The sequence below is a fragment of the Malaclemys terrapin genome, chromosome 2, assembly GCF_027887155.1.
Source record: "Malaclemys terrapin pileata isolate rMalTer1 chromosome 2, rMalTer1.hap1, whole genome shotgun sequence".
Lineage (NCBI taxonomy): Eukaryota > Metazoa > Chordata > Testudines > Emydidae > Malaclemys > Malaclemys terrapin.
The window spans coordinates 274,666,101-274,689,865 of record NC_071506.1 but is presented as its reverse complement, the minus strand read 5'-3'; the positions used below and the strand labels follow the sequence as shown (position 1 = coordinate 274,689,865).

Here is a 23,765-nt window from a genome sequence, read left to right as displayed (position 1 = left end):
GCCACTGTTGGAAGACGGGATATTGGGCTAGATGGACCTTTGGTCTGACTCATTATGGCCATTCATATGTTCTTATGCGGGAAGAAAGGTTTGCGGCTGCAGTTCTGATAGGAAGTGTTTAATGTAACTAACTTTTTGAGCTGACCAAAGATCTACTGGTTCTGGAGGAAATCCATCTGGTGATCACTGCCACCTGAAAGATGCTTGTAACATGGGGCTTCTGAGTGCAGATATAAAGCAGGGTGTGAAATCAGGTCAGGGCTGTGGAGTACAAGCCTTCTGTTAGCTACTTGCGCTCTTATTTTTTAAATATCTAGCACAACGAAATGTTTGTTCAGTCAATTACACAAATGTAGCTGGAACACTTGAGTCATATATCACACCTAGCAGAAAATTGTCTATATACATTTAGTCACAGTACAGTAGAATAAATGTAAGTAGCACATCTGGCCAACCTTGACACCAGGCCATTGGCAGAGCCGCCCTAAAGGAGGGCTTTAAACTAGGTTCACCAGGGGAAGGAGACCAAAGCCCTGAGGTAAGTGGGGAAATGGGATCCTGGGAGGAAGCACAAGCAGGAGAGCGCAACAGGGGAGGACTCCTGTCTCATGCTGAGAAAGAGGGACGATCGTTGAGTTATCTTAAGTGCCTATACACAAATGCAAGAAGCCTGGGAAACAAGCAGGGAGAACTGGAAGTCCTGGCACAGTCAGGGAACTATGATGTGATTGGAATAACAGAGACTTGGTGGGATAACTCACATGACTGGAGTACTGTCATGGATGGATATAAACTGTTCAGGAAGGACAGGCAGGGCAGAAAAGGTGGGGGAGTTGCGTTGTATGTAAGAGAGGAGTATGACTGCTCAGAGCTCCGGTATGATACTGCAGAAAAACCTGAGAGTCTCTGGATAAAGTTGAGAAGTGTGAGCAACAAGGGTGATGTCGTGGTTGGAGTCTGCTATAGACCACCAGACCAGGGGGACGAGGTGGACGAGGCTTTCTTCTGGCAACTAGCAGAAGTTGCTAGATCACAGGCCCTGGTTCTCATGGGAGACTTTAATCACCCTGATATCTGCTGGGAGAGCAATACAGCGGTGCACAGGCAATCCAGGAAATTTTTGGAAAGTGTAGGGGACAATTTCCTGGTGCAAGTGCTGGAGGAACCAACTAGGGGCAAAGCTTTTCTTGACCTGCTGCTCACAAACAGGGAAGAACTAGTAGGGGAAGCAAAAGTGGATGGGAACCTGGGAGGCAGTGACCATGAGATGGTCGAGTTCAGGATCCTGACACAAGGAAGAAAGGAGAGCAGCAGAATACGGACCCTGGACTTCAGAAAAGCAGACTTTGACTCCCTCAGGGAACAGATGGGCAGGATCCCCTGGGAGAATAACATGAAGGGCAAAGGGGTCCAGGAGAGCTGGCTGTATTTTAAAGAATCCTTATTGAGGTTGCAGGAACAAACCATCCCGATGTGTAGAAAGAATAGTAAATATGGCAGGCGACCAGCTTGGCTAAACAGTGAAATCCTTGCTGATCTTAAACACAAAAAAGAGGCTTATAAGGAGTGGAAGATTGGACAAATGACCAGGGAGGAGTATAAAAATATTGCTCAGGCGTGCAGGAGTGAAATCAGGAAGGCCAAATCACACTTGGAGTTGCAGTTAGCAAGAGATGTTAAGAGTAACAAGAAGGGTTTCTTCAGGTATGTTAGCAACAAGAAGAAAGTCAAGGAAAGTGTGGGCCCCTTACTGAATGAGGGAGGCAACCTAGTGACCGAGGATGTGGAAAAAGCTAATGTAATCAATGATTTTTTTGCCTCTGTCTTCACGCACAAGGTCAGCTCCCAGATTGCTGCACTGGGCAGTACAGTATGGGGAGAAGGTGGCCAACCCTCTGTGGAGAAAGAAGTGGTTCGGGACTATTTAGAAAAACTGGACGTGCACAAGTCTATGGGGCCGGATGCGCTGCATCCGAGGGTGCTAAAGGAGTTGGCGGGTGAGATTGCAGAGCCATTAGCCATTATTTTTGAAAACTCATGGCGATCGGGGGAGGTCCCAGATGACTGGAAAAAGGCTAATGTAGTGCCCATCTTTAAAAAAGGGAAGAAGGAGGATCCGGGGAACTACAGGCCAGTCAGCCTCACCTCAGTCCCTGGAAAAATCATGGAGCAGGTCCTCAAGGAATCAATTATGAAACATTTAGAGGAGAGGAAAGTGATCAGGAACAGTCAGCATGGATTCACGAAGGGGAAGTCGTGCCTGACTAACCTAATTGCCTTCTATGATGAGATAACTGGCTCTGTGGATGAGGGGAAAGCAGTGGATGTGTTATTTCTTGACTTTAGCAAAGCTTTTGATACTGTCTCCCACAGTATTCTTGCCACCAAGTTAAAGAAGTATGGGCTGGATGAATGGACTGTAAGGTGGATAGAAAGCTGGCTAGATCGTCGGGCTCAACGGGTAGTGATCAATGGCTCCATGTCTAGTTGGCAGCCGGTTTCAAGTGGAGTGCCCCAAGGGTCGGTCCTGGGGCCGGTTTTGTTTAATATCTTTATTAATGATCTGGAGGATGGTGTGGACTGCACTCTCAGCAAGTTTGCAGATGACACTAAACTAGGAGGCGTGGTAGATACACTAGAGGGTAGGGATCGGATACAGAGGGAACTAGACAAATTAGAGGATTGGGCAGAAAAAAACCTGATGAGGTTCAACAAGGACAAGTGCAGAGTCCTGCACTTAGGACGGAAGAATCCCATGCACTGCTACAGACTAGGGACCGAATGGCTAGGTAGCAGTTCTGCTGAAAAAGACCTAGGGGTCACAGTGGACGAGAAGCTGGATATGAGTCAACAGTGTGCTCTTGTTGCCAAGAAGGCTAACGGCATTTTGGGCTGTATAAGTAGGGGCATTGCCAGCAGATCGAGGAACGTGATCGTTCCCCTTTATTCGACATTGGTGAGGCCTCATCTGGAATACTGTGTCCAGTTTTGGTCCCCACACTACAAGAAGGATGTGGAAAAATTGGAAAGAGTCCAGCGGAGGGCAACAAAAATGATTAGGGGTCTGGAGCACATGACTTATGAGGAGAGGCTGAGAGAACTGGGATTGTTTAGTCTCCAGAAGAGAAGAATGAGGGGGGATTTGATAGCAACCTTCAACTACCTGAAGGGGGGTTCCAAAGAGGATGGAGCTCGGCTGTTCTCAGTGGTGGCAGATGACAGAACAAGGAGCAATGGTCTCAAGTTGCAGTGGGGGAGGTCCAGGTTGGATATCAGGAAAAACTATTTCACTAGGAGGGTGGTGAAACACTGGAATGCGTTACCTAGGGAGGTGGTGGAGTCTCCTTCCTTGGAGGTTTTTAAGGCCCGGCTTGACAAAGCCCTGGCTGGGATGATTTAGCTGGGAATTGGTCCTGCTTTGAGCAGGGGGTTGGACTAGATGACCTCTTGAGGTCCCTTCCAACTCTGATATTCTATGATTCTATGACTTTGGGAACTTTTGACCTAATCAGAGGACAAACAGCTATTGCTGTAAAATAAGTAGAGACTGAATATTTAAAAAGTATATCAGCTGAATATATATATAATGTGCCTTCTTAAATGGGGAAATTAAGTTACCTAGCAGAGTCCCTTGCCCACAGAGCTTACCATCTGAAAAGCAAAGGGAAAAGTGGTACATGTCAGTAAAGGTTGGCTGCACTTTAATGAGATGCCTTTTAAAAATACAGCTTATTTCTCCAGTTGCTTCTCAACCTTAACATCACTAGTTTGTCAATTCCTTGTAGGTTTCAAATAGCAGAAGCCACACTTCCTGTTTGCCTCCTAAAGCATGAGGCACCACTTCCAGTACCCCAGAGGCAGAAGCAGACAGTCTATGTGATACACTCATCTGCACTTGGCCATGTCTTACTGCATACATCCATTCTTGTCCTTATTTGACCTCTATAGCCAGAAGTCAATCCTCCCTTTCTAGCACAGTGACCCCACTGACTATCTGAAACCCTAAGAATCTACCCAGTGTCTAAAGTATTAAACACCTGAGAACTAGCCAGTGTGCTAAAGATTAAGGGCCAAATTTTGCAGCCATTGTGTGAGCAATCTGATATCCGTGGGATTGCTTTCATGAGCAGGGCTTCAGGACTGCACCCGATGAAGTTTCCACAGAAGTCAAACAAGCGAGACAAGCCCATTTTGTGACTAAGCTGACAGGTCAGTTCCAGATAATGCTGTAGATATTTTGCACCTCTCCTGATTTGGACTCTGATTCTTCTGTGTATATGATCGGGGATTATCAGATGTCTGGGAGTTTGATGGATGACTCCATGCAATATGTAACTAAAGCAAAAGTAACCACAGAGCTTTTGAAATTACTGAACTTACAATGAATTAGTCAAAGTTAAGTTTAATTCTTTTTCAGGTGACGCTTTTTATGGCAACCTGACAAATGAATCATGCTGATTAACTCCTTCAGCGTCTCTTTGTCTTTCTCCCTATTTTAATTGAAATTATTTTTCTGTTCATGATTAACTGTTGTGTAATTGAAATTTCAACCCAGGCGAAATGATAAATCACAAATACTCATATGTAAATTAAGACTTTTCAGGATCTGAGAATCACAGAATTCTTTAGTCAAATAATGTTTTCCAAATATGCAAAGGTTCAGCAAGTGGCTAAAAATTATATATATTGAAAATATTGGCCTTGCATCGAAAACAGGCACCAGTACATTTAGGCATTCACTTGCTGGCTCATCTTTACCTGTAGAGGCAGCACCTGTGGTGGTCTTTGTTGAAGCTGCCCATATACACTGATGCAGGGCAATCAGTTATCTTGAAAATATTCCCCCTCTTCAAAATTATCAGTCTTGTAGGGGAGAGTGCCATGGTGTCCAACTGAATGTTGTGAAGAAGAAACACAGTTCCTGATCACGCCAAATGAGGTGGCTTGGTCTCCTGACTTGGGGAGGGCGCACGAAGGAAGAGGAAAAATGCAGTGAAGGAAATCAAAGAGGAGACTTAATAGGTGCTTGCCAGATGAATGGGAGAACGCCGAGTGGAGGTTGTGGGGGTGCACATGTGAGGGAGCTAAAGAGAGACTGAGGTTAACAATCCATTCTTTTTAACTTCCCTGCCTACATTACAACTAACTTCAACTAAGTCACAGCTGAAAAATTTGGTTTGTGGCTGAGAATAGTAGTCAAAGATTGCACCTTTCTAAGTGACTACAGCTGCAATAAATTGGACAAATACCTACGTGATATCCTGATTGCAGGAAACTGGCTCTGGTAGGGGTTAATGTGAAGGTGGCACTGGAAGTGTATTGGCAGAACTCTGTATACCAACTTCATTTCCTTGTAGCTGAGTAATGCATTGACAGGTCTGCTGGCAGGTGGTGCAGTAAAACTGGATCCCAGTATTCTTATAATTGCCATGGAGACTGTTAAGTGCTGTAGTTGTTATTTTAGTAACGATAGTGTAACTTTTTTTTTTCCGGCACTACAAATTTGTTTTAGTGAATGCATTTGAAAAAAGACAAACCCAATGGGAACTGAATAGCTCAAGGGATTGGTAACACGATATGGAGCCTTTCATCTCTAATTGCCAGTTTGAAACCAGGCCAAGTTGGTAGTGGCTGAAAGCTGTTACTATTTTATGGCCATTCTGTAGCCTATGGGAAATGAGCTGGTATCATGCCAAAACCCAGTATCCAGTAGGAAAGTGCCTATATAGAAATCTACTGCGACTGGTGCACAGTCGGGCTCGAGAGACAAGTGTCTGAAGGGGAATGGAAACTGAACTACCTTGCCACCCGCCAAGGCTGTTCTAGGTCTGGGGTGAGGCAGATCGATAAGCAACATTTGTTCTGTGGACAAACAGAGGTTGCTGGTAGCCAGTGCTGTCAATATGGTGCCCTTCAAGGACTCTAAATTCACAGAAACCTGGATTGTCACACTTCTCATGGGATTTAGTCATTGTCTCCCTCAGTAAGAATGAGGGACAGCAGTAACTGTTAGCTCATTATAAATTGCTCATTTCTGTTTTATTTGAAAACTTTATCCAAAACTATGAGAATTTTTGTTTACAGCCTTAAGCAATCATTGTAGGGAAGAACAGATCCCAGAATATCTAGCACAGCTTCACAGAATGTCTAGCACAGTATCTGTCATAAGAGGGCACATGGCACTGTTGCATCTCTGTGTCCAAGAGCAGGAACCAAATTAGATCAAATTGTGGTGACTTAACAAGCTAGTGCTCTGTCCTGGTGGCGACAACTTGTACTTTATCATCTTGGAATTCATTTTTAATAAGTGCCTAACCTGCATGGTCTCAGACAACCTTCCAGTATGAACCATAGGTAAACCTGAGACAATGACATTTGCCTGAGGCTGCAGACAGCCAGAAACAATAGTTCCTGTGAAGAGTGCCCTTATCCACTTCAAGGGAAGTGATGATAGCTCTGAAGCCTAATGACATTAATTGTCACTGCTGATAAAAGTGTGTAAGAAAGAAGGCTGATCAGATACCACTGTGTCTGTGCAGTTTGTAAAACCTAGAAGGTCTACTCAATATAAATCTCACTTTGGTACTTCAGGCTCAGACCAGGGTGACCAGATGTCCCGATTTTATAGGGACAGTCCCGATTTTGGGGTCTTTTTCCTTTTTTCCCCCCACCCCCATCCCGATTTTTTTACATTTGCTGTCTGGTCACCCTACTTGGACCACTTCCAGCACTGCTTACCTTTCCATTGTGATCCCTGGCCTAAGTGTCATGTGCTTCACCATTACTGTGAGTGCTGGAATTATCAAAGCATTTTATTTGTGTTTAGGAAATGAGCTCCACACTACTTTTTTGTTCTTCACTTCAGACCTTTGTCATGAGCCTGAGCGCGATGCTTGCAGGGAGATATGAAAGATCTTAATCTTACTGATTCTCCTTTTCTTTGTTCTTTGTAGTCATACTTGTTACTAGGAAATTTAAAAGCAAGAAAGCTTGTTTGAATTTCCTCCTCAGTACTTGGTAAATCAAGCTGCTTAGTAATGAATGGAGAAAAATCTATCATGAAATGCATGAAATAGTAACCAGGACAACTTTCAAACTTGTTGTGTGGGTTCAGCTCTGATTGTGTCTTGGAATTCAGTGGTCTGTAGAGAGATTACTTAGTAGGATATAAAACTAGTGTCATTTTTAGCAGTTCCTGAGTTGTTAGAATTATTTGGGAGAGACCTTGAGTGGATCATCTCCATCCTCTACTTGCATCACAGCAACTGTTAGTTATTGCAGGTGAAACACGCAACCACGTTTTTCAATTTTAGAAATGGAAGGATCGTTCACTTCATGTCATCACTGCCTTATTTAAGGCATCTTCTGATTTGTCAACGCTGTTACCCAATATAGATGAGTCTTCCCACATCATTCTAGTCAATAAAGCAGTGGATTCAATAAGCAATCTTCATCTCATTTTCCATTTACAGTACAGCATGTCTACAGTGAATAAACCACTTCAAAGACTGTTTTAAGATTAATAATACCCATGTTTCATCATAATGAACCAGATTTTCTCTCCTTAGTGTAACTGAGTTACTTAATTGGGGATCCCTTAAACCCAAAGTCAATGAAGGTTCCTGAATTATTCCAGGTTGCTATTCTTTCCAGGCTCTATACTTACTGGACTATAGTGTTTCCAGGATGGGGAAAATGGTGTTTGTATTTTTATTCCATCCATCACAGAATTCCATTAAAGCATGAGAAATAGGCCACTTACTATATTAGTTTAGTAATATACACTTGAAATTTCACAAGTCTGTAACAGAAATGGCTTTGGATAGAAGGTGTAAATGTATAATAGGCCTGTCATAACTATAAAGGGAAGGGTAACAGCCCGCCTGTGTACAGTACTATAAAATCCCTCCTGGCCAGAGACTCCAAAATCCTTTTACCTGTAAAGGGTTAAGAAGCTCAGGTAACCTGGCTGACACCTGACCCAAAGGACCAATAAGGGGACAAGATACTTTCAAATCTTGGTGGGGGGAAGGGTTTTGTTTGTGCTCTTTGTTTTGGTGGTGGTTTGCTCTTGGGACTAAGAAGGACCAGACATGAATCCAAATCTTTCTGAACAAGTCTCTCATATTTCAAACTTGTAAGTAAACAGCCAGGCAAGGCATGTTAGTTTTTATCTTTGTTTTCTCAACTTGTAAATGTACCTTTTACTAGGGTGTTTACCTCTGTTTGCTGTAACTTTGAACCTAAGGCTAGAGGGGATTCCTCTGGGCTCTTTAAGTTTGATTACCCTGTAAAGTTATTTTCCATCCTGATTTTACAGAGATGATTTTTACCCTTTTCTTTAATTAAAAGCCTTCTTTTTAAGAACCTGATTGATTTTTTCTTGTAGATCCAAGGAGGTTGGATCTTGATCTACCAGGAGCTGGTGGGAGAAAGGAGGAGGATGGTTAATTTCTCCTTGTTTTAAGATCCAAGGGATCTGTATTCACCAGGGAATTGGTGAAGAGTCTCTCAAGGCTACCCACGGAAGGGAATTAGCACATTTGGGAGTGGTGGCAGCGGACCAGATCTAAGCTGGTAGTTAAGCTTAGAAGTTTCATGCAGGCCCCCACGTTTGTACCCTAAAGTTCAGAGTGGGGAAGCAGCCTTGACAAGGCCACATTGTATCCTCTCTTCTATTAAAAACAGAAATCTTGTAAAGCTTTTTACATAGGAGAGAGACCATTCAGCAGTCAGTGAGTCTCTGATTGTTGCACCAGAGGGAGAAATGTAACGTGCAATGGAAACCTGGAAAGCAACACTGATTTAAGATCAGTGGCTCAAAGGATGACTGTTTCCATTTTAAAGGTCCCTTTACATGTGTAAACATTCAATTCAATTATAAATCAAGGGAACTTCCTTCCCCTCTCACTACTTTGGCCTAGCCTGAGAGCTACTTCCAGCTTTTGGGGAAGGAGGTTGAGAACTGGGAAGTGCCTCCTCCTGCTTCTGTCCCTCAATTTTCACAGATAAACAGACAGGAGTTAGGAATGTGTTTTTAAATGAGCATTGGAGCCCCGTAGTATATATATCCGTATTGCCACATCAGCAAGTATATCCAGCCATTTACATAACCTAAATCTGACATTAGGTTTTGAAATGCAAACCAAGCTCAAACCTGGAATCTCTCATCCATTACTAGTGCCTGAGACTGGGCACTGCAAAATTATTTGGCTCCCTAGAGGTAAGAAGCAGACGTTGTGACTCCACAGTATGCTTTCTCGTTGATTTATGTAACCGTTTGTAGTAGTTGTTAAAGAAGCTTTGTGCTCGCCCTCTATTGCAATTGCTATAGAGGAAATGAGATCAGGAAATCCAAGAATTCAGTGGATGAACGCAGGAGAATTTCCCAGTCTATTTCTAGCCTTTGGACTGTGACATGGAAACTCAGCTTTCAGGAACACCTGGGCAGAAGCCCCCTGCTGGGTGGCAGGGAGTATCGGTTAAATTTCATTTAAAATAGCCTGATTATTCCAGTAGGGTGTGATGATGGAAGCATGTTTCACTCTCCCCTTCCCCTCCGTTTCTCACCAAATGTCAGTTATAGGTAAGGCTATATGTTTGTCATGGGTATTTTTAGTAAAAGTCATGGACAGGTCATGGGCCGTAAACAAAACTTCACATCCCGTGACCTGTCTGTGACTTGTACTATATACCCCTGAGTAAAACTTGGCTCTGGGCCAGGGGGCGGCCTGGGGGCACTGCAGGTGCTCTGGGGCAGGGGGCGGCCCGGGTGTGTTGCGGGGGCAAGAGGGTTGTCAGGCTCCCTACCTGGCTCCTGGAAGTGGCTGGCATGTCCCTGCGGCTCCTAGGCAGAGGCACAGCCGGGGGGGGGGGGGTCTCTGCACGCTGCCTCAGCTCTGAGAACTTGCTCTGCAGCTCCCATTGGCCAGGAACCACAGCCAGTGGGAGCTGTGGAGGCAGTGCCTGCAGGTGAAGGCTGTGCGCAGAGCTGCCTGGCCACACCTTCGCCTAGGAACCAAGGTAGGGACACGTTGCCGCTTCCAGGGAGCTCCATCCCCCTCCCCTCCCCGGTAAGTGCTGCCCAGAACTTTCACTCCCTCCCGCACCCCAACTCCCTGCCTCAGCCCTGAGCCCCCTCCCACACACACATTCCTCCTGCTGCTGCTGGGGAGGAGGAAGGGGCACGGTGGCTCGAGACTGCTCCAGCAGCAGTCAGTGTGGTTGGCCCGGGGACCACCCGAGTTGCTCAGGCAGCCCTGGGCCAGCTGCACCAGCTACTGCAGAAGTCACGGAGGTCCTGAAAAGTCTCGGAATCCGTGACTTCCATGACTGACTCGCAGACTTAATTATAGGTATTCTGTGCTTGCACCACACACCACTTTTCACACTAATCTGTTGTGCTTCACAATAGCTCTGTGAGGTAACTTACCCTGTTTTATAGCTGGAGCACCAAGGGTTTGTGACTTCCCCAAGGTCATACAGCTACTTGGTCTCAGACCTGGGAATAGAAACCATGCTTCTGGGCTCCCAGTCCCTTGCATTAGCCACTAGCTAGTGGTGGCATGGAAGAAAAATAAACTTTTAAAAGTGAGTAATAAGATTCCGTAGAAAACAGCAGGAATTGTAACAAGATCCTGAACAGTAAAATTGCGACCTATCTATTGTCCCCTTCTAATCTAGAATTCCAGATGCAGACACTACTAGACCTTTCGGTGCATCACCTTCTGTGTCTGACAGACACAGCAGCATTCACAGTATGAATTATTATAATACAATTTTTGCAACTTTTTTTTCACTACATGAGCAATTCAGTATGTCTTATAGCTACTCAAATAATCCTGAGATGGTGCAGTGTGGCTTTTGAGGCATATTTTAATCCAGCTAGAACTGATTTGTTTGGTACTCTTTCCCTTTTATAAGATCTCTAGTTTGTGACTAGAGATCCTTGTTAGGCGTAAGACTTGTTGGGGCAGCTGTTGGTACCTGATTTTGTACAAAGTACCACCAGCTCCTCTCTGTTTTATTTTTTCAAATTTCCATAACCTCTGCCTATTCTGTATGCTAAGGATAGATGGAAAAGTCTCTTGTGCTGGAACTCTGTACTTAAAACATTTTAATAAAAAGTCAGCTATGGCACTAATCTCACTCTCAGTACGGTATGAGAAAAAACAGTTGTACCACACAGCATGGATCCACTGAAAGAAGTGATACATTTCAGCTAAAATAAGCCATGGTATCGTATTAATATCTTGTATGTCCTTTATTGGGATTAGAACCTCCCTTTGCAGGGAGGATGGGCTTGATTATTTCTTGTGATAGGTCTCATCCATCTCTACCTATTGTGGTCTGTGGAGGTGGGGAGACAAGCATTTGCCAAGAAGACAAGCATTTGATTGGCTTGTATAACTTGTCGTGCTGCAAGTGAAGAATCCTTTCCCTGTAGGTTTTCTGTTACATGACTGTGTATTTATAACACACTTTCTGTGGTGTTCGAGTGCTTACACATGTCGATTCCACTGTAGGTGCGGGTGCACCCTGAGCACAGTCGCCAGAAATTTTTCCCTCGGTGATACCCATTGGGATGTTTCTGGCGCCCCCTGGTGCTGTGCCCTTGTAGTGCTGGTATAAGGGGCCTAACCGACCCTGCTCCCCTTCATTCCTTCTTACCACCTATGACAGTTGCTGGGACAGCTTTCCTTGCTGTGGCAAGCTGTTCTCAGTGGTCTTTGTTGTTCTTCGTTTCTTCATATTGTGTATAGTGAGAGTGTAAATAGTTGTTTAGTGCTTCTCCGTCAGTAGAGTTTCATCTGTTTCCAGTGCCGAGGCATGCTTCTGTCACTGGTCACTGGGCTTCAAGCCCTGTGCCTTTGAGTGACCTGCATTTTTTGTTGCCTGAGGTGCTTGGGTGAGGCTCATGTTGCACATCGCTGTATAGATGTGCCACAAATTTAAACCCCATGTGAAGGAGGACTGGGAGGCCAAGTTAGAGTTCCTATTGATGGAAGCAGCTCTCAGACCTTCCAGTCAGACGCGGCACAGAGTACCTCCGCATCGGTACGGAGTGCTCCTCCTGCCATATGGGAGTCCTGGCACCATTTGCCCTCCCTGGTGCCGAGAAAGATGCATAAGAAGCATCTGGCAGAGAGGAAGCGTTCCCCTACTTTGAAGGCCAGGCATGGAGAGCAGAGCAGGGTGCAACCTAAGTCACGCTGCTCCTCTGCCTCAGCATCGCAGGTGGCATCATTGCCTCCGGCCCGTTCGCAGACGCCGTTGAGTCCGGTCCTAGCTGAGCAGTCGACACCGAAGGGACAGCGCAGCGCCAGCACGATCGCAGAGCTGTCCACTCTGGAGGCGTTCGCTGCGGCCAGAGACCTGCTGGCGCTCTTGGTACTGTCGTCACTGAGTGGATGGGAGGAGGAGGATGATGCAGAGCAAGCCTGGTCTTCAGAGGAGGAGGAGGAGTAAGCCATGTGAGACTGAGCCTCTGTGGTAACATGATGGGGGGAGGAAGTGCCTTGCTATCACTCTCCTCTTAAAATCATAGAAGATTAGGGTTGGAAGAGACCTCAGGAGGTCATCTAGCCCAATACCCTGCTCAAAGCAGGACTCATCCCAGCCAGGGCTTTGTCAAGCTGGGCCTTAAAAAGGATGGAGATTCCACCACCTCCCTAGGCAACCGATTCCAGTGATTCACCACCCTCCTAGTGAAATAGTGTTTCCTGATAGCCAACCTAGACCTCCCCCACTGCAACTTGAGACCATTGCTGCTGCTTTTGTCATCTGCCACCACTGAGAACAGCCGAGCTCCATCCTCTTTGGAACCCCCCTTCAGGTAGTTGAAGGCTGCTATCAAATCCCCCCTCACTCTTCTTTTCTGCAGACTAAATAACCCCAGTTCCCTCAGCCTCTCCTCAGAAGTCATGTGCTCCAGCCCCCTAATCATTTTCATTGCCCTCCACTGGACTCTCTCCAATTTGTCCACATCCCTTCTGTAGTTGGGGGGACCAAAACTGGATGCAATACTCCAGCTGTGGCCTCACCAGTGCCGAATAGAGCAGAATAATCACTTTTGTCAATCTGCTGGCAATGCTCCTACTAATGCAGCTCAATATGCAGTTGGCCTTCTTGGCAACAAGGGCACACTACTGATTCATATCCAGCTTCTCGTCCACTGTAACCCCCAGGTCCTTTTCTGCAGAACTGCTGCATAGCCAGTCGGACCCCAGCCTGTAACAGTGCATGGGATTCTTCTTTCCTAAGTGCAGGACTCTGCATTTGTCCTTGTTGAACGTCATCAGATTTCTTTTGGCCCAATCCTCTAATTTGTTTGTCACTCTGGACCCTATCCCTACCCTCCATCGTATCTACCTCTCCCCCCAGCTTAGTGTCATCTGCAAACTTGTTGAGGGTGCAATTCATCCCATCATCCAGATCATTAATAAAGATGTTGAACAAAACTGGCCCCAGGACCGACCCCTGGGGTACTCCGCTTGATACCGGCTGCCAACTAGACGTTGAGCCTGACAATCTAGCCAGCTTTCTATCCACCTTATAGTCCATTCATCCAATCCATACTTTTTTAACTTGCTGGCATAGAGCACCATTTTAATAGACCTCTTAACAAGCATGTATGAGAACTTAGGGGATTCAAGGAATAGAAGGATTTTTCTGCTCAAGTTTTTACTAGATGCATTCTAAATGCCTGCCTTAATTCTCTCTGGATGCCCCAGTATTATTCAGCAACGTATCTTGGCAAGGGTGGGGCAATCTGGCATTCTCCGAGTCTGCGTGGAGTTTGTTACCCAATTGTTTCTGTGTAAATGGAAACATAACTGGTTTCTAAATAACACAGTGCATGACCGTTAATGTTTCTCCCTTAGCTGACTCTGCTTCATAAATGTCAGCCAAGTTTTATCTCTAGTACTTGATTGAATATACATCAAATTCCACTTAGTGGGTTAGCCAGCTGTGATGCAGTGTAGCCATAGGGTGAACTATGAAAGGCTTTGTACCATTGCACAAGCCAGTGATGGACCAATCTTACCTTGAAAACTACTGTCATGTACAGTGCTGGATTCTTAGTAAGAGCCATTGAGTACCAGTTCTTCCTGTATTAGGTGGGTCCAGCCACATGGGGCCATGCATGCCATTCTGTTCCTCCCAAACACAACCCTCCCCTTCTCTCCCCTACCCCAACACCATTGTAAGCTGCAAGTTGTTGTAAATCAGTATGTCTTGGGGGAGACCCAGGGGCAGCCAGAAGGAAATGGCTTGGAGAACTTGCTGTAGGAAGTGACTTATTCCGCCAGTTATCCAGAGGGCTTCACTGAGCAACCTCTGCACATGGGTAAGTGCCAGGAGGGATTCCTGGAACTGGCTTTGCATATATCTAGCATGCACTTCTTGCTGAACAAAGGCCAAATCCGTAGCTAGCGAACTGGTGGCATTTGCAGTCCAGCCTTTAGCAGCTTCTAAACTTTCCTAGCTACAGGTGCTGTTAGGGACAGAATCCTGGTGGAATCCATCTTCATATGCACCAAGAGGGCTTGCCTGTGACCGAATGCAGGAAAGGCTTCATTTCTTACTGCTTTAAACAGAAAAGAGTAAACAACTCTCTCAAATGCTAATTGTACTGGGATTTTCAATGTTGTCCTCTTACTGCAATATTACAAGAAGAGCTTGGGGGAGGAAATGACACAGCTATATTTTTAACGTGGTTTTTAACCCATTATTGTCCTTCTCTCCTCCCTCCCCCCAAAAAAGTGCTGTGATACTTTTTGGAATTAATGGAATTGTATAAACGTAGGTTTGTAAAATGAGGTCTTAAAGTCTCTAGCATATAGAAGCTGATCTGTTTGCATGATACTGCTTTCTTGACCATGTTGTGTGGAGATTTAATTATAGGAAAAAGTGCATAAATAATGCCCATCTTCACTATGAAAACTGGTTTCCTTTTTGGTAATAGCTTTGTGTGGGTGGGTATGTATATGTACACACAAACAAACTTAAGTCTTTGACCTGGGTGAAATGAGTTGATGGTCTGTCTGTCTAGCTTGCAGTGGATAGTTGTCCCACTTATGAATGACCCCCGTTATTGTTTAGTTTTGTTCTAGTTGTGTTGGTCCTAGGATATTAGAGGGACAGGTGGGTGAAGTAGTCTCTTTTATTGGACTAACTTCTGTTGGTGAAAGAGAGGAGTTTTCAAGGTGAAGTGTTCTATTAATACGCATTAACTATTTTATGCTAAATAAGCTGTTCCACCTTGTGTTTAGCTGTGACACTTAGTACCTTTTCCAGACCTGAAGAAGAGCTCTGTGTAGTTCGAAAGCTTGTTTCCCTCACCAACAAAAGTTGGTCCAATAAAAGATATTACCTCACCCAGCTTGTCTCTCTAGTCCCTTATTAGAGAGAGGGTAGGTGAGAGGCAATAGAATAGTCAATACATTGTAAGAGAGCATTCAAGGTGAAGTGGCCAGTTAACACCCCTCCAGTCGTAGTGGGGAAGGGAAGTGTGTGTTTGGGGGGGGTGGGGAACGGGACACAGCTAGGGGTGGGTTGTTAGAGGGTTATAGATTGTTGTAATAAGCCATAAATCCAGTGTGTCTACTCAGTCCATGATTTTAGTGTCTAGCAAAATTATGAATTTGTTTATGCTAAACGATCTGTTCCACCTTGTACTTAGCTGTGACACTGAGTACCTTTCCCAGACCTAAGAAGAGCCCTGCATAGCTTGAAAGCTGCTCGCTCTCACCAGCAGAAGGTGGTCCAGTAAAAGATATTACTTCACCCACCTTGTCTCTCTAATATCCTGAGACCAACATGGCTATGCCACCAATGCACGTAGCCCCCTTATTGGCAGTCTCAGCAGACACACTGAGAATTGAATAATCCATGGAGAGAACCCATCCAAGTCTGGGTTTAGTCACATAGTGGCAAATCTTTGTACTGCTGCAGCCTTGTGATGTCCCTGCTCTGTAACTAGAACACTTGATTATCTATGCCTGTCCATTCAGCATCCTTAACAAGTAATTAATTCACTTCCCAAAGACCTTTTTCAACAAGTCACGCTTACATACTATAATATTACAACTTTTTTAGTATCCACTGTACATCAGTGATGGGCAACTAAATGGGGCTTTATCACAAACCTATTTCAGGCTTGTAATATATGGGAAGCTATTGTATTACTGTATTGAGGATGTTCAGTAAACACTGGTGGTATACTACCTTCATAGAAGTAAGTTTTATTCTTTGTCACTGATACTGCACAATGCAACAGCCACTAAATAACTTGTAAAAAGCAACAGAGGGTCCTGTGGCACCTTTGAGACTAACAGAAGTATTGGGAGCATAAGCTTTCGTGGGTAAGAACCTCACTTCTTCAGATGCAAGAAGTGAAGAAGAATCTGAATCTGAAGAAGTGAGGTTCTTACCCACGAAAGCTTATGCTCCCAATACTTCTGTTAGTCTCAAAGGTGCCACAGGACCCTCTGTTGCTTTTTACAGATTCAGACTAACACGCTACCCCTCTGATAAATAACTTGTGAATCCCATTAAGCTATAAAATTGGCTTAAAGTGCAGAATAGTAATTAATATTAATATATTAGTGCTCCCATGTATATGCCTTTAAATTCTTAGATTAAGGCAGATTGGAATCTGGTCACTCTCTACTTCGCTCTTGCACTACTGATGCAAATACATGTCTTCTCAAGATGGCCACTGCTAGGAACAAATTCACAATTGGCAGGATGTTAAATCGTTATTCAAATATTCTTCAAAATGATGCTGTCAACTCCAGATTACTGTTACTAAAAGTATATTTAGAATCCCTATCCCGGGGCAGTTTTTGTCTAATTTTGATGTGTGCTTTTTGGTGGTGGGTGGGGGGGGTGTCAAGCAAATATCCCATGCTGGTGTTTGGAAGAACCTTGGAAACATTAACTTGGGAGTGAGCATGTGGCGTTCAGCCCTGAAATTGATCTACACCTGAGCTGCTGCTGCTTTCAGGACTGCTCCAGAAGGACGAGAGGAGCTGCTTCTGAGGAAGTCATGAAGGATAAAGAGACTTTCAGGTCCCTAAAATATCCCCTCACCCAGCCAAATCCACATTCCAGTCCTATGTCGTGTGTGGGCAAAATAGTTTGTAGTATCTCTGATTAATAAGTAATACATATTGTTGCTTTATTTTCTGCAGGGATGTGAAAGCAGGGAATATTCTTCTTGGAGAAGATGGCTCAGTACAGATTGCAGGTAACTTCCTTATCAACTTGGAGTAAAGAGAATATGGACAATACTGCATTGCTTCATGTTTGGCCAAAGTGGCTTGCAATGGCACATAGAAACCCAGTTAAAAAATGCCACACTGTCAGATGGTCCCGTATTTCAAACAAGATTTCTAGGAGCAGTTTTTCTTTTGGCGTATTTTTCTCACTATTTTGATATTTTAAGATTATTGTGCTGGAAATGGTCTCTGTCAATGTGAATAAATCATTTCAGCATAAACCAAAAGCCACTCCTTTAAATCAGTTGCTTGGACAATATGATTTTTTTTTTTTTAAACTAAGCAGCAGAGCTAGTCAAAGCCATAAAACGGAAACTTCACAGGATTGAAGAGTTCATTGTATAAAGTACATACGGTACTGATGTGTAACATCCTGCTGGAAAGTGGGTAGAATTGTTTAAAGTAAATTGCTGATGCCCATATTCTTTATGGGGAAAATGTAGGTCCTCCGCTTAGCGGGGCAAGAGAACTAATAACAGATAACATCAAAAAGGCTGAGGTATTTAATGCTTGTTTTGCTTCATTCTTCACTAAAAAGGTAAATTGGGACCAGATACTTAACAAAGTTAATGTTAACAACAAGGAGGAAGGAATGCAAGCCCAAATAGGGAAAGAATGGTTAAAAAAATATTTAGATAAATTAGATTTATTCAACCAGGATCAGAGCTCCGGTGTGCTTTCCACCTAAGCAGTCTTAGTGATAATTCCTGACCCAAAGAGTTGACAGATCAAATTGAGACAAGATGCAAAAGGAGGGAAGCATGAGGATAACAAAGTAGATGTTCCTGATGGTTCAGAGGTGTTTTTTAGATGTGTAAGTGGGAATGGGGATTAACTTGAAAATAATTAAGGTCAGTATTCCCGAGAGAGATTGTATTATTTTAGGTACTCTGAGTGCCAGCTACTTCAATGGAGCTATAACAATACTCCCCAGCTGAGAAACTGGCTCTGCATGTTTCATTCTAGAGCTGATCAAAAATAATTTTCTAATGGAACAGTTTTCTGTTGGAAAAGCCTGGTTCAGCAAAACTGAAATGTTTCATGGGAGTGTTTCCTGGGTATTTAACGGAAAATTTCAACAAGGTCTAAGTGCTTCGTTTCAACAAATATATAATATAAAGTCAAAATGAAGTGCTTCAATGAGCTGTTTCCATATTTCCAAAAAGAAAATTTTCAGACTGTTTCTGAGGAAATTGACATTTTATTCCAATTTGTAATGAAAGGAAATTTTGAGGTGTTGGAATTTCCTGTAGAATGGAGATTCTAAGTTTTGATCAGCTTGGCTTCATTCTAAGTGTTCCCCTCCCCCCCCCCTTGCAGTTTGTGATTTTTAAAAATAAGATGTTCAAACTAGCAGTTGCTTTCACAAAAGGGAAAACACTTCCTTCAACTCTTATGAACTTTGACCTTCATAGTTTAGACATTGCCACCAGCTTATCCTATGAAAGATTCTGAAACTGGGCCTTACATAGAACTTTAGAGCAAAACCACATGTTCTAAAGAGTTGAGTTCATGGTGTATATGACTAGCTAGATTCCATGTTTTAATGCTGGGGATTTGGGCCTGTCTCATTACTATATAGAGTATCCCACAGATATCCTACCAGTGTGGTTACACCCATATGTCCCTTGAGGTGCAAGACCTTTAATATCCTGGTGTCAACATAAGCAAGAGATTTTAATGCGTAACTAGGACATTTGATCAAATTACAAGCTTCCTATTACTCAATTGAGAACCCTCCAACAGAGATAATAAATATGCACATAAAGCTCCTATCATCTCAGCAGTTTACACACTTTGAGCCTCAGTGTTCTTATGAGATAAAAACATAGACGTTAAGTGACTTGCTTTTGTGTAACAGCAAACTAACCTGGATGCAGGAATTAAAAGAAACAGGAATAGCAGCTCATTCCCCTACTGTAACAGCTTTACTAATAGTCTCTCCCTTAAAAAGATCTAAGTGTTCTACAACGATGAGCCAAAATACTACATCCTAGACTACTACTGAAGGATATTGTAGGCTTTTATCAATAAATGGCTTGTCCAATTGAGAAATTTGGGAAGTCACACATTATCTACTATCAGCTGACACATGCGATGAAATCCTTACACTTCATTAAGTAGCACAATAGCAGGCCTTAAGAGCTCTGGGAGCATTTAAGGGAAAGTAAATCTATTTTGGGTTTTATACAGAAGCCTGATAAGTGTTGTATCTTTCTGTACCAAGACTTGTTCTCTCCTGCACAGAGTAAGCAGAGCATGCTGTACACAGCATCATGTCACACTGCAATGGAGAAGATTTTTAACAACACTCTTCTGGTGAGAACTCATGCATTTCATGGGAGGATGCAAACAGCAGGAAGTTTGTCAGAGGGGTGTTATACTTAAATGAACTTTTAACACACAAAAAACAGGGATAACCTCTTTGCAGATTAAAAAAAATATATAGGCTAAGAACCAAATATGTATTCCTTTTTAAAGATTGTTCAGGCATCTGACACAAGGAGGGGGGGCAAATGCCAGAAAGTGAACCATTGATAACTACTGTGTAGTCTTTTAACCCGTTGTGCACTCACCTTATAGTAATTTCATCTAGAACACGTCTCCCTAGTTTACTTATGAGAATATCAACATGGGATTGTGTCAAAACCCTTAAAAATCAAGATGCATCACGCCACTGCTCCCCATCTCTATCCACTATGCCTGTAACCCTGCCAAAAAGTGAAAATTAGGTTGATTTGGCATAACTTGTTGACAAATCCATATTAGCGATTCCATATAACCCTATTATCCTCTAGATCAGTGGTTCCCAAGCTTGTTCCGCTGCTTGTGCAGGGAAAGCCCCTGGCGGGCCGGGCCGGGCTGTTTACCTGCCACGGCCACCGGGAGCAGTGATCGGCCAAACCTGCGGACGCGGCAGGTAAACGGCCCGGCCCGCCAGGGGCTTTCCCTTCACAAGCGGCGGAACAAGTTTGGGAACCACTGCTCTAGATGCTTACAAACTGATTGATGAATAATTTGTTCCAGCATCTTTCCAGGTATCTAAGTTACATTGAATGGTCTCTAATTCCCCAAGTCCTCTTCCCTGCCCTCCTTTTTAAGATAGGTACATCTGCCCTTCCCCAGTTCTCTGGGACCTCGCCCATCCTCCATGAATTCTCAAAGATCATCACTGACAGTTCTGAGATTGCTTCAACTAGTTCCTTAAGTACCCCAGGGTGAATTTTATCAGGCCCTGCTGACTTGTCTCTATTGGTAATTGCATCATGGTAATCTTAATCTTGTAAACAGTCCACAGGAGCACATTCTAGCAATTCCCATCAGCAGCCAAAAATAGAAGCAGTTGGTTTATATAACTGATCAAAACCCTTAAGATAAATCAGATGTTTCTTAGCTATTAGAGGGAGGGATAGCTCATTGGTCTGCTAAACCCAGGATTGTGAGTTCAGTTCTTGAGGGGGCCACTTAGGGATCTGGGGCAAAGTCAGTACTTGGTCCTGCTAGTGAAGGCAGGGGGCTGGACTCCATGACCTTTCAGGGTCCCATCCAGTTCTATGAGATGGGTATATCTCCATATATTATTTTATTTATTATTCTATTTGTAATTTTAAATTGCCAAATTGTGTGGTCTGAAAACCACTTCAAAAGTGACATGAATCAAGGTCATGGAATGAGGCCATGAGGCAGAGTGGAGATAGTCTGTGAATTAAAGAAGCATTTGATAGAAGTAGAAATTCTAAAAATTTCCATGGCAGCCATCACAAAGGTGGAACTTAACAGACCTGTTGAAGTGCTAGAACTCAGTATTTTTACTCAGGGAGAGTGTATTTTAGCAACTTCGGAGCTCTTTTTTTGCCACTCTAAATGTATACCCACCTGGCTAAGTAATAAAATTGCCACTGACAGACGCAAAGGTGCTCAGTTAGATCCAAACTGAAGTTGATTTCTTTAAAGGGACATTGGCCTGGCCTATTTTGTGCAAAGCTAATAATTTATCCTGCTCTTATTCATTGTGATACTACCATATTTAAAGTGGTTTTACATTTTTTCATATTGAATTGTAGTGGAGAAGCAGGAGGCTGTTGAAGGGCTAAATATTTATTGAAATTACCATACTTGCCATCTGGAGGATCCTTGTGTATGATACTGAGGTGACAGAAATCTTGTGCTGTCCTTGTTGAGGGTTTGTAAACAAAGACTTTTGGTCAATATTTATTTTGAACTGTCTTTCAAATGCTGCTTTCTTTTGTGCTTAGCGTTCATGCTGTTTACTAGGGAGGCAGCATTGTGTAGTGGTTAAAATAGGTTTAGAAGTCAGAAGACCCGGGGAGAGTCAGTGACTTGCTGACTAATCCTGAGCAAATTGCCTAACGCCTCTTACTTTATCTATTCATAAAATTGGCCCTAACTATGCCAGACAAAATATATGTAACTTTCCACTAATTCATGCCAGCTTCTCTCCAGTTCATTCTGTTCCTGATTTCTCGTAATTCATTGTGACAAAATGGATGCAATTAACATCTAGGGCTAAATGGACTGAGGGACATAGGAGTCCTGCTGCCCAGTAGAAGCCTCAGCCCAGAGTTAGGCGTCCAGGCTCCCTGTACAATGCATGGGGAGAGTTAGGTGCCAAAGGGTAGTTCTGCGTTTCAGTCGGAGATAAGATGGCAGCTCAAGTAGGCATCCGTCATAGACTTCAAGGTCAAAAGGGACCCTCATGATCATCCTGTCTAACTTCCTACGCATGACAGGCCACAGAACCTGACCTACCCACTCCTGTAATAGACCCCTAATCTCTGGCTGAGTTATTGAAGTCCTCAAATCATGATTTAAAGACTGCAAGTTACAGGGAATCCATCATTTATACTACTTTAAACCTGCAAGTGACCCGTGCCCCATGCTGCAGAGGGAGGCGAAAACCCCCCAAGTTCTCTGCCAGTCTGACTTGGTGGAAAATTCCTTCCCAACCTGCACTAGCATAGCTAAAAATAGCAGTGTAGATGCGGCGGCATGGGCTGTACAGGCACACCAGGACCCTAGGTACGTGCTTGTGTTGCTGAAGCCCACCTTGTCACATCTAGGCTGCTTTTTGAGCCATGCTAGCGTGTGTACATACACCTGAACACTGTTCAGACCTATCCTAAGAATGGGATTCTCAGAAGTCAGTAAACTGCCTAAACTACTCAGCAGAAATTGCCAAGGAGAAGGGTGGGGATTAGGCCACGCCCCTCAAAGATCATTAAGTGCCTAGCTCTGCTTGGAATTGTAGTCAATAACTGGGTGGTCAGGGCACTCAGCTGGGATGCGGGAGACCTGCGTTCAAGTCTGTGTGTCAAAGTAAGCAGTGTGAAGATTTTAAAACAGATCTCTAACATCCCAGCTGAGTACCTTGACCACTGGGCTATAGGGTATTCTGCTGCACACTCCCACCCCAGGCTAGAAATTCCCGATCTGTTCACTGTTGTCACTTTTGTGCAGATTAGTCTTGTGTTGTGAGCTTAGTTACTGTCTGGCATCATAGGCTAGATAGACGAGGAGTGTCCAATTTGAGAATCCTGCCAAGGCTTAGCATGAGCTAGGGCATCAAGCAGCTTTGCGGTGTTGAGACTTAGTGGGTTTTGTTCCTGTCGACCGATGGAAACTTAGCATCCACCTAACCCGGTAAATGCCGGTATTCCCATGGCACTGAGTCAAGCTTTGGAGAATTGATAGCAATAGCTGCTTTCAAACTCCCAACTTCCCCAGCTGAGAGATTGGGGAACCCAATTCATATTTACAAATCAAATCCTACTATACACTCTTGTTCTTTTCTTGTAAAGGAAACAACGTTACTTAACAAGAATCAGTAAAAAGGATCTTATATAAAATTATTTGCATTTTCCTTAGCATTTTGCCATCTTCCGCTTGATTCTCCCTCAGACAGTTTCCTTTTAGTGGTGCTTTTCTCTTCTGCTCGGCAGGTTTAATAATCTCAAGTGAATTAACCTCTGTGCTTTGCAACAGGAAAACATTTAGGACAGACTAGTTGTGATAGAACTGAAGGGAGAGCAAGGCAACACCGAACGAAACATTTAGATTGCCTCTTTCAAAACACTTCGGCTGCACCCTAGCACTTCTAGATTTGCACTCCTGCATTATTTTTTGCTTGGGGAAATCCTAACACCTTGGTTTCTCAGAGTTAAAAGTAGCTCAGGCTTGTTTGCAGATAGCATATGTTCATTATTCCACCCCACGGAAGTAGGAATTGTTATGCGGCTTGATCTAAAGCTCATATAAAAAAACTCCTGTTGAATTTAGTTGCTGGGTTTGGTTCTGGTCCATAATTAAGACTGTTGTTTTTTTTCTCCCAGGTAGTTAGCTAGTATAGCATTTACTTATATTTCTAGTTAAATGCAATTGAGTCTTTTCAAAATTAATAGATGCACTAATTTTTTAAAAGCTATTACTAGAATATTGGTATAGAGTTTAGCTTGTTCAGCA

The 23,765-nt window shown here is 43.6% G+C and overlaps 1 protein-coding gene across 3 annotated transcripts in view; it reads left to right on the top strand.

The window, feature by feature from the left end:
* Positions 1–23,765, top strand: part of OXSR1 (oxidative stress responsive kinase 1) — a 125,951-nt gene that overhangs the window by 63,061 nt on the left and 39,125 nt on the right. For all 3 annotated transcript variants that reach the window (XM_054016577.1, XM_054016579.1, XM_054016580.1), the window contains one exon: positions 17,199–17,254. In XM_054016577.1, coding sequence (XP_053872552.1) covers positions 17,199–17,254 — 56 coding nt within the window. The remainder of the gene's footprint in view (positions 1–17,198; positions 17,255–23,765) is intronic.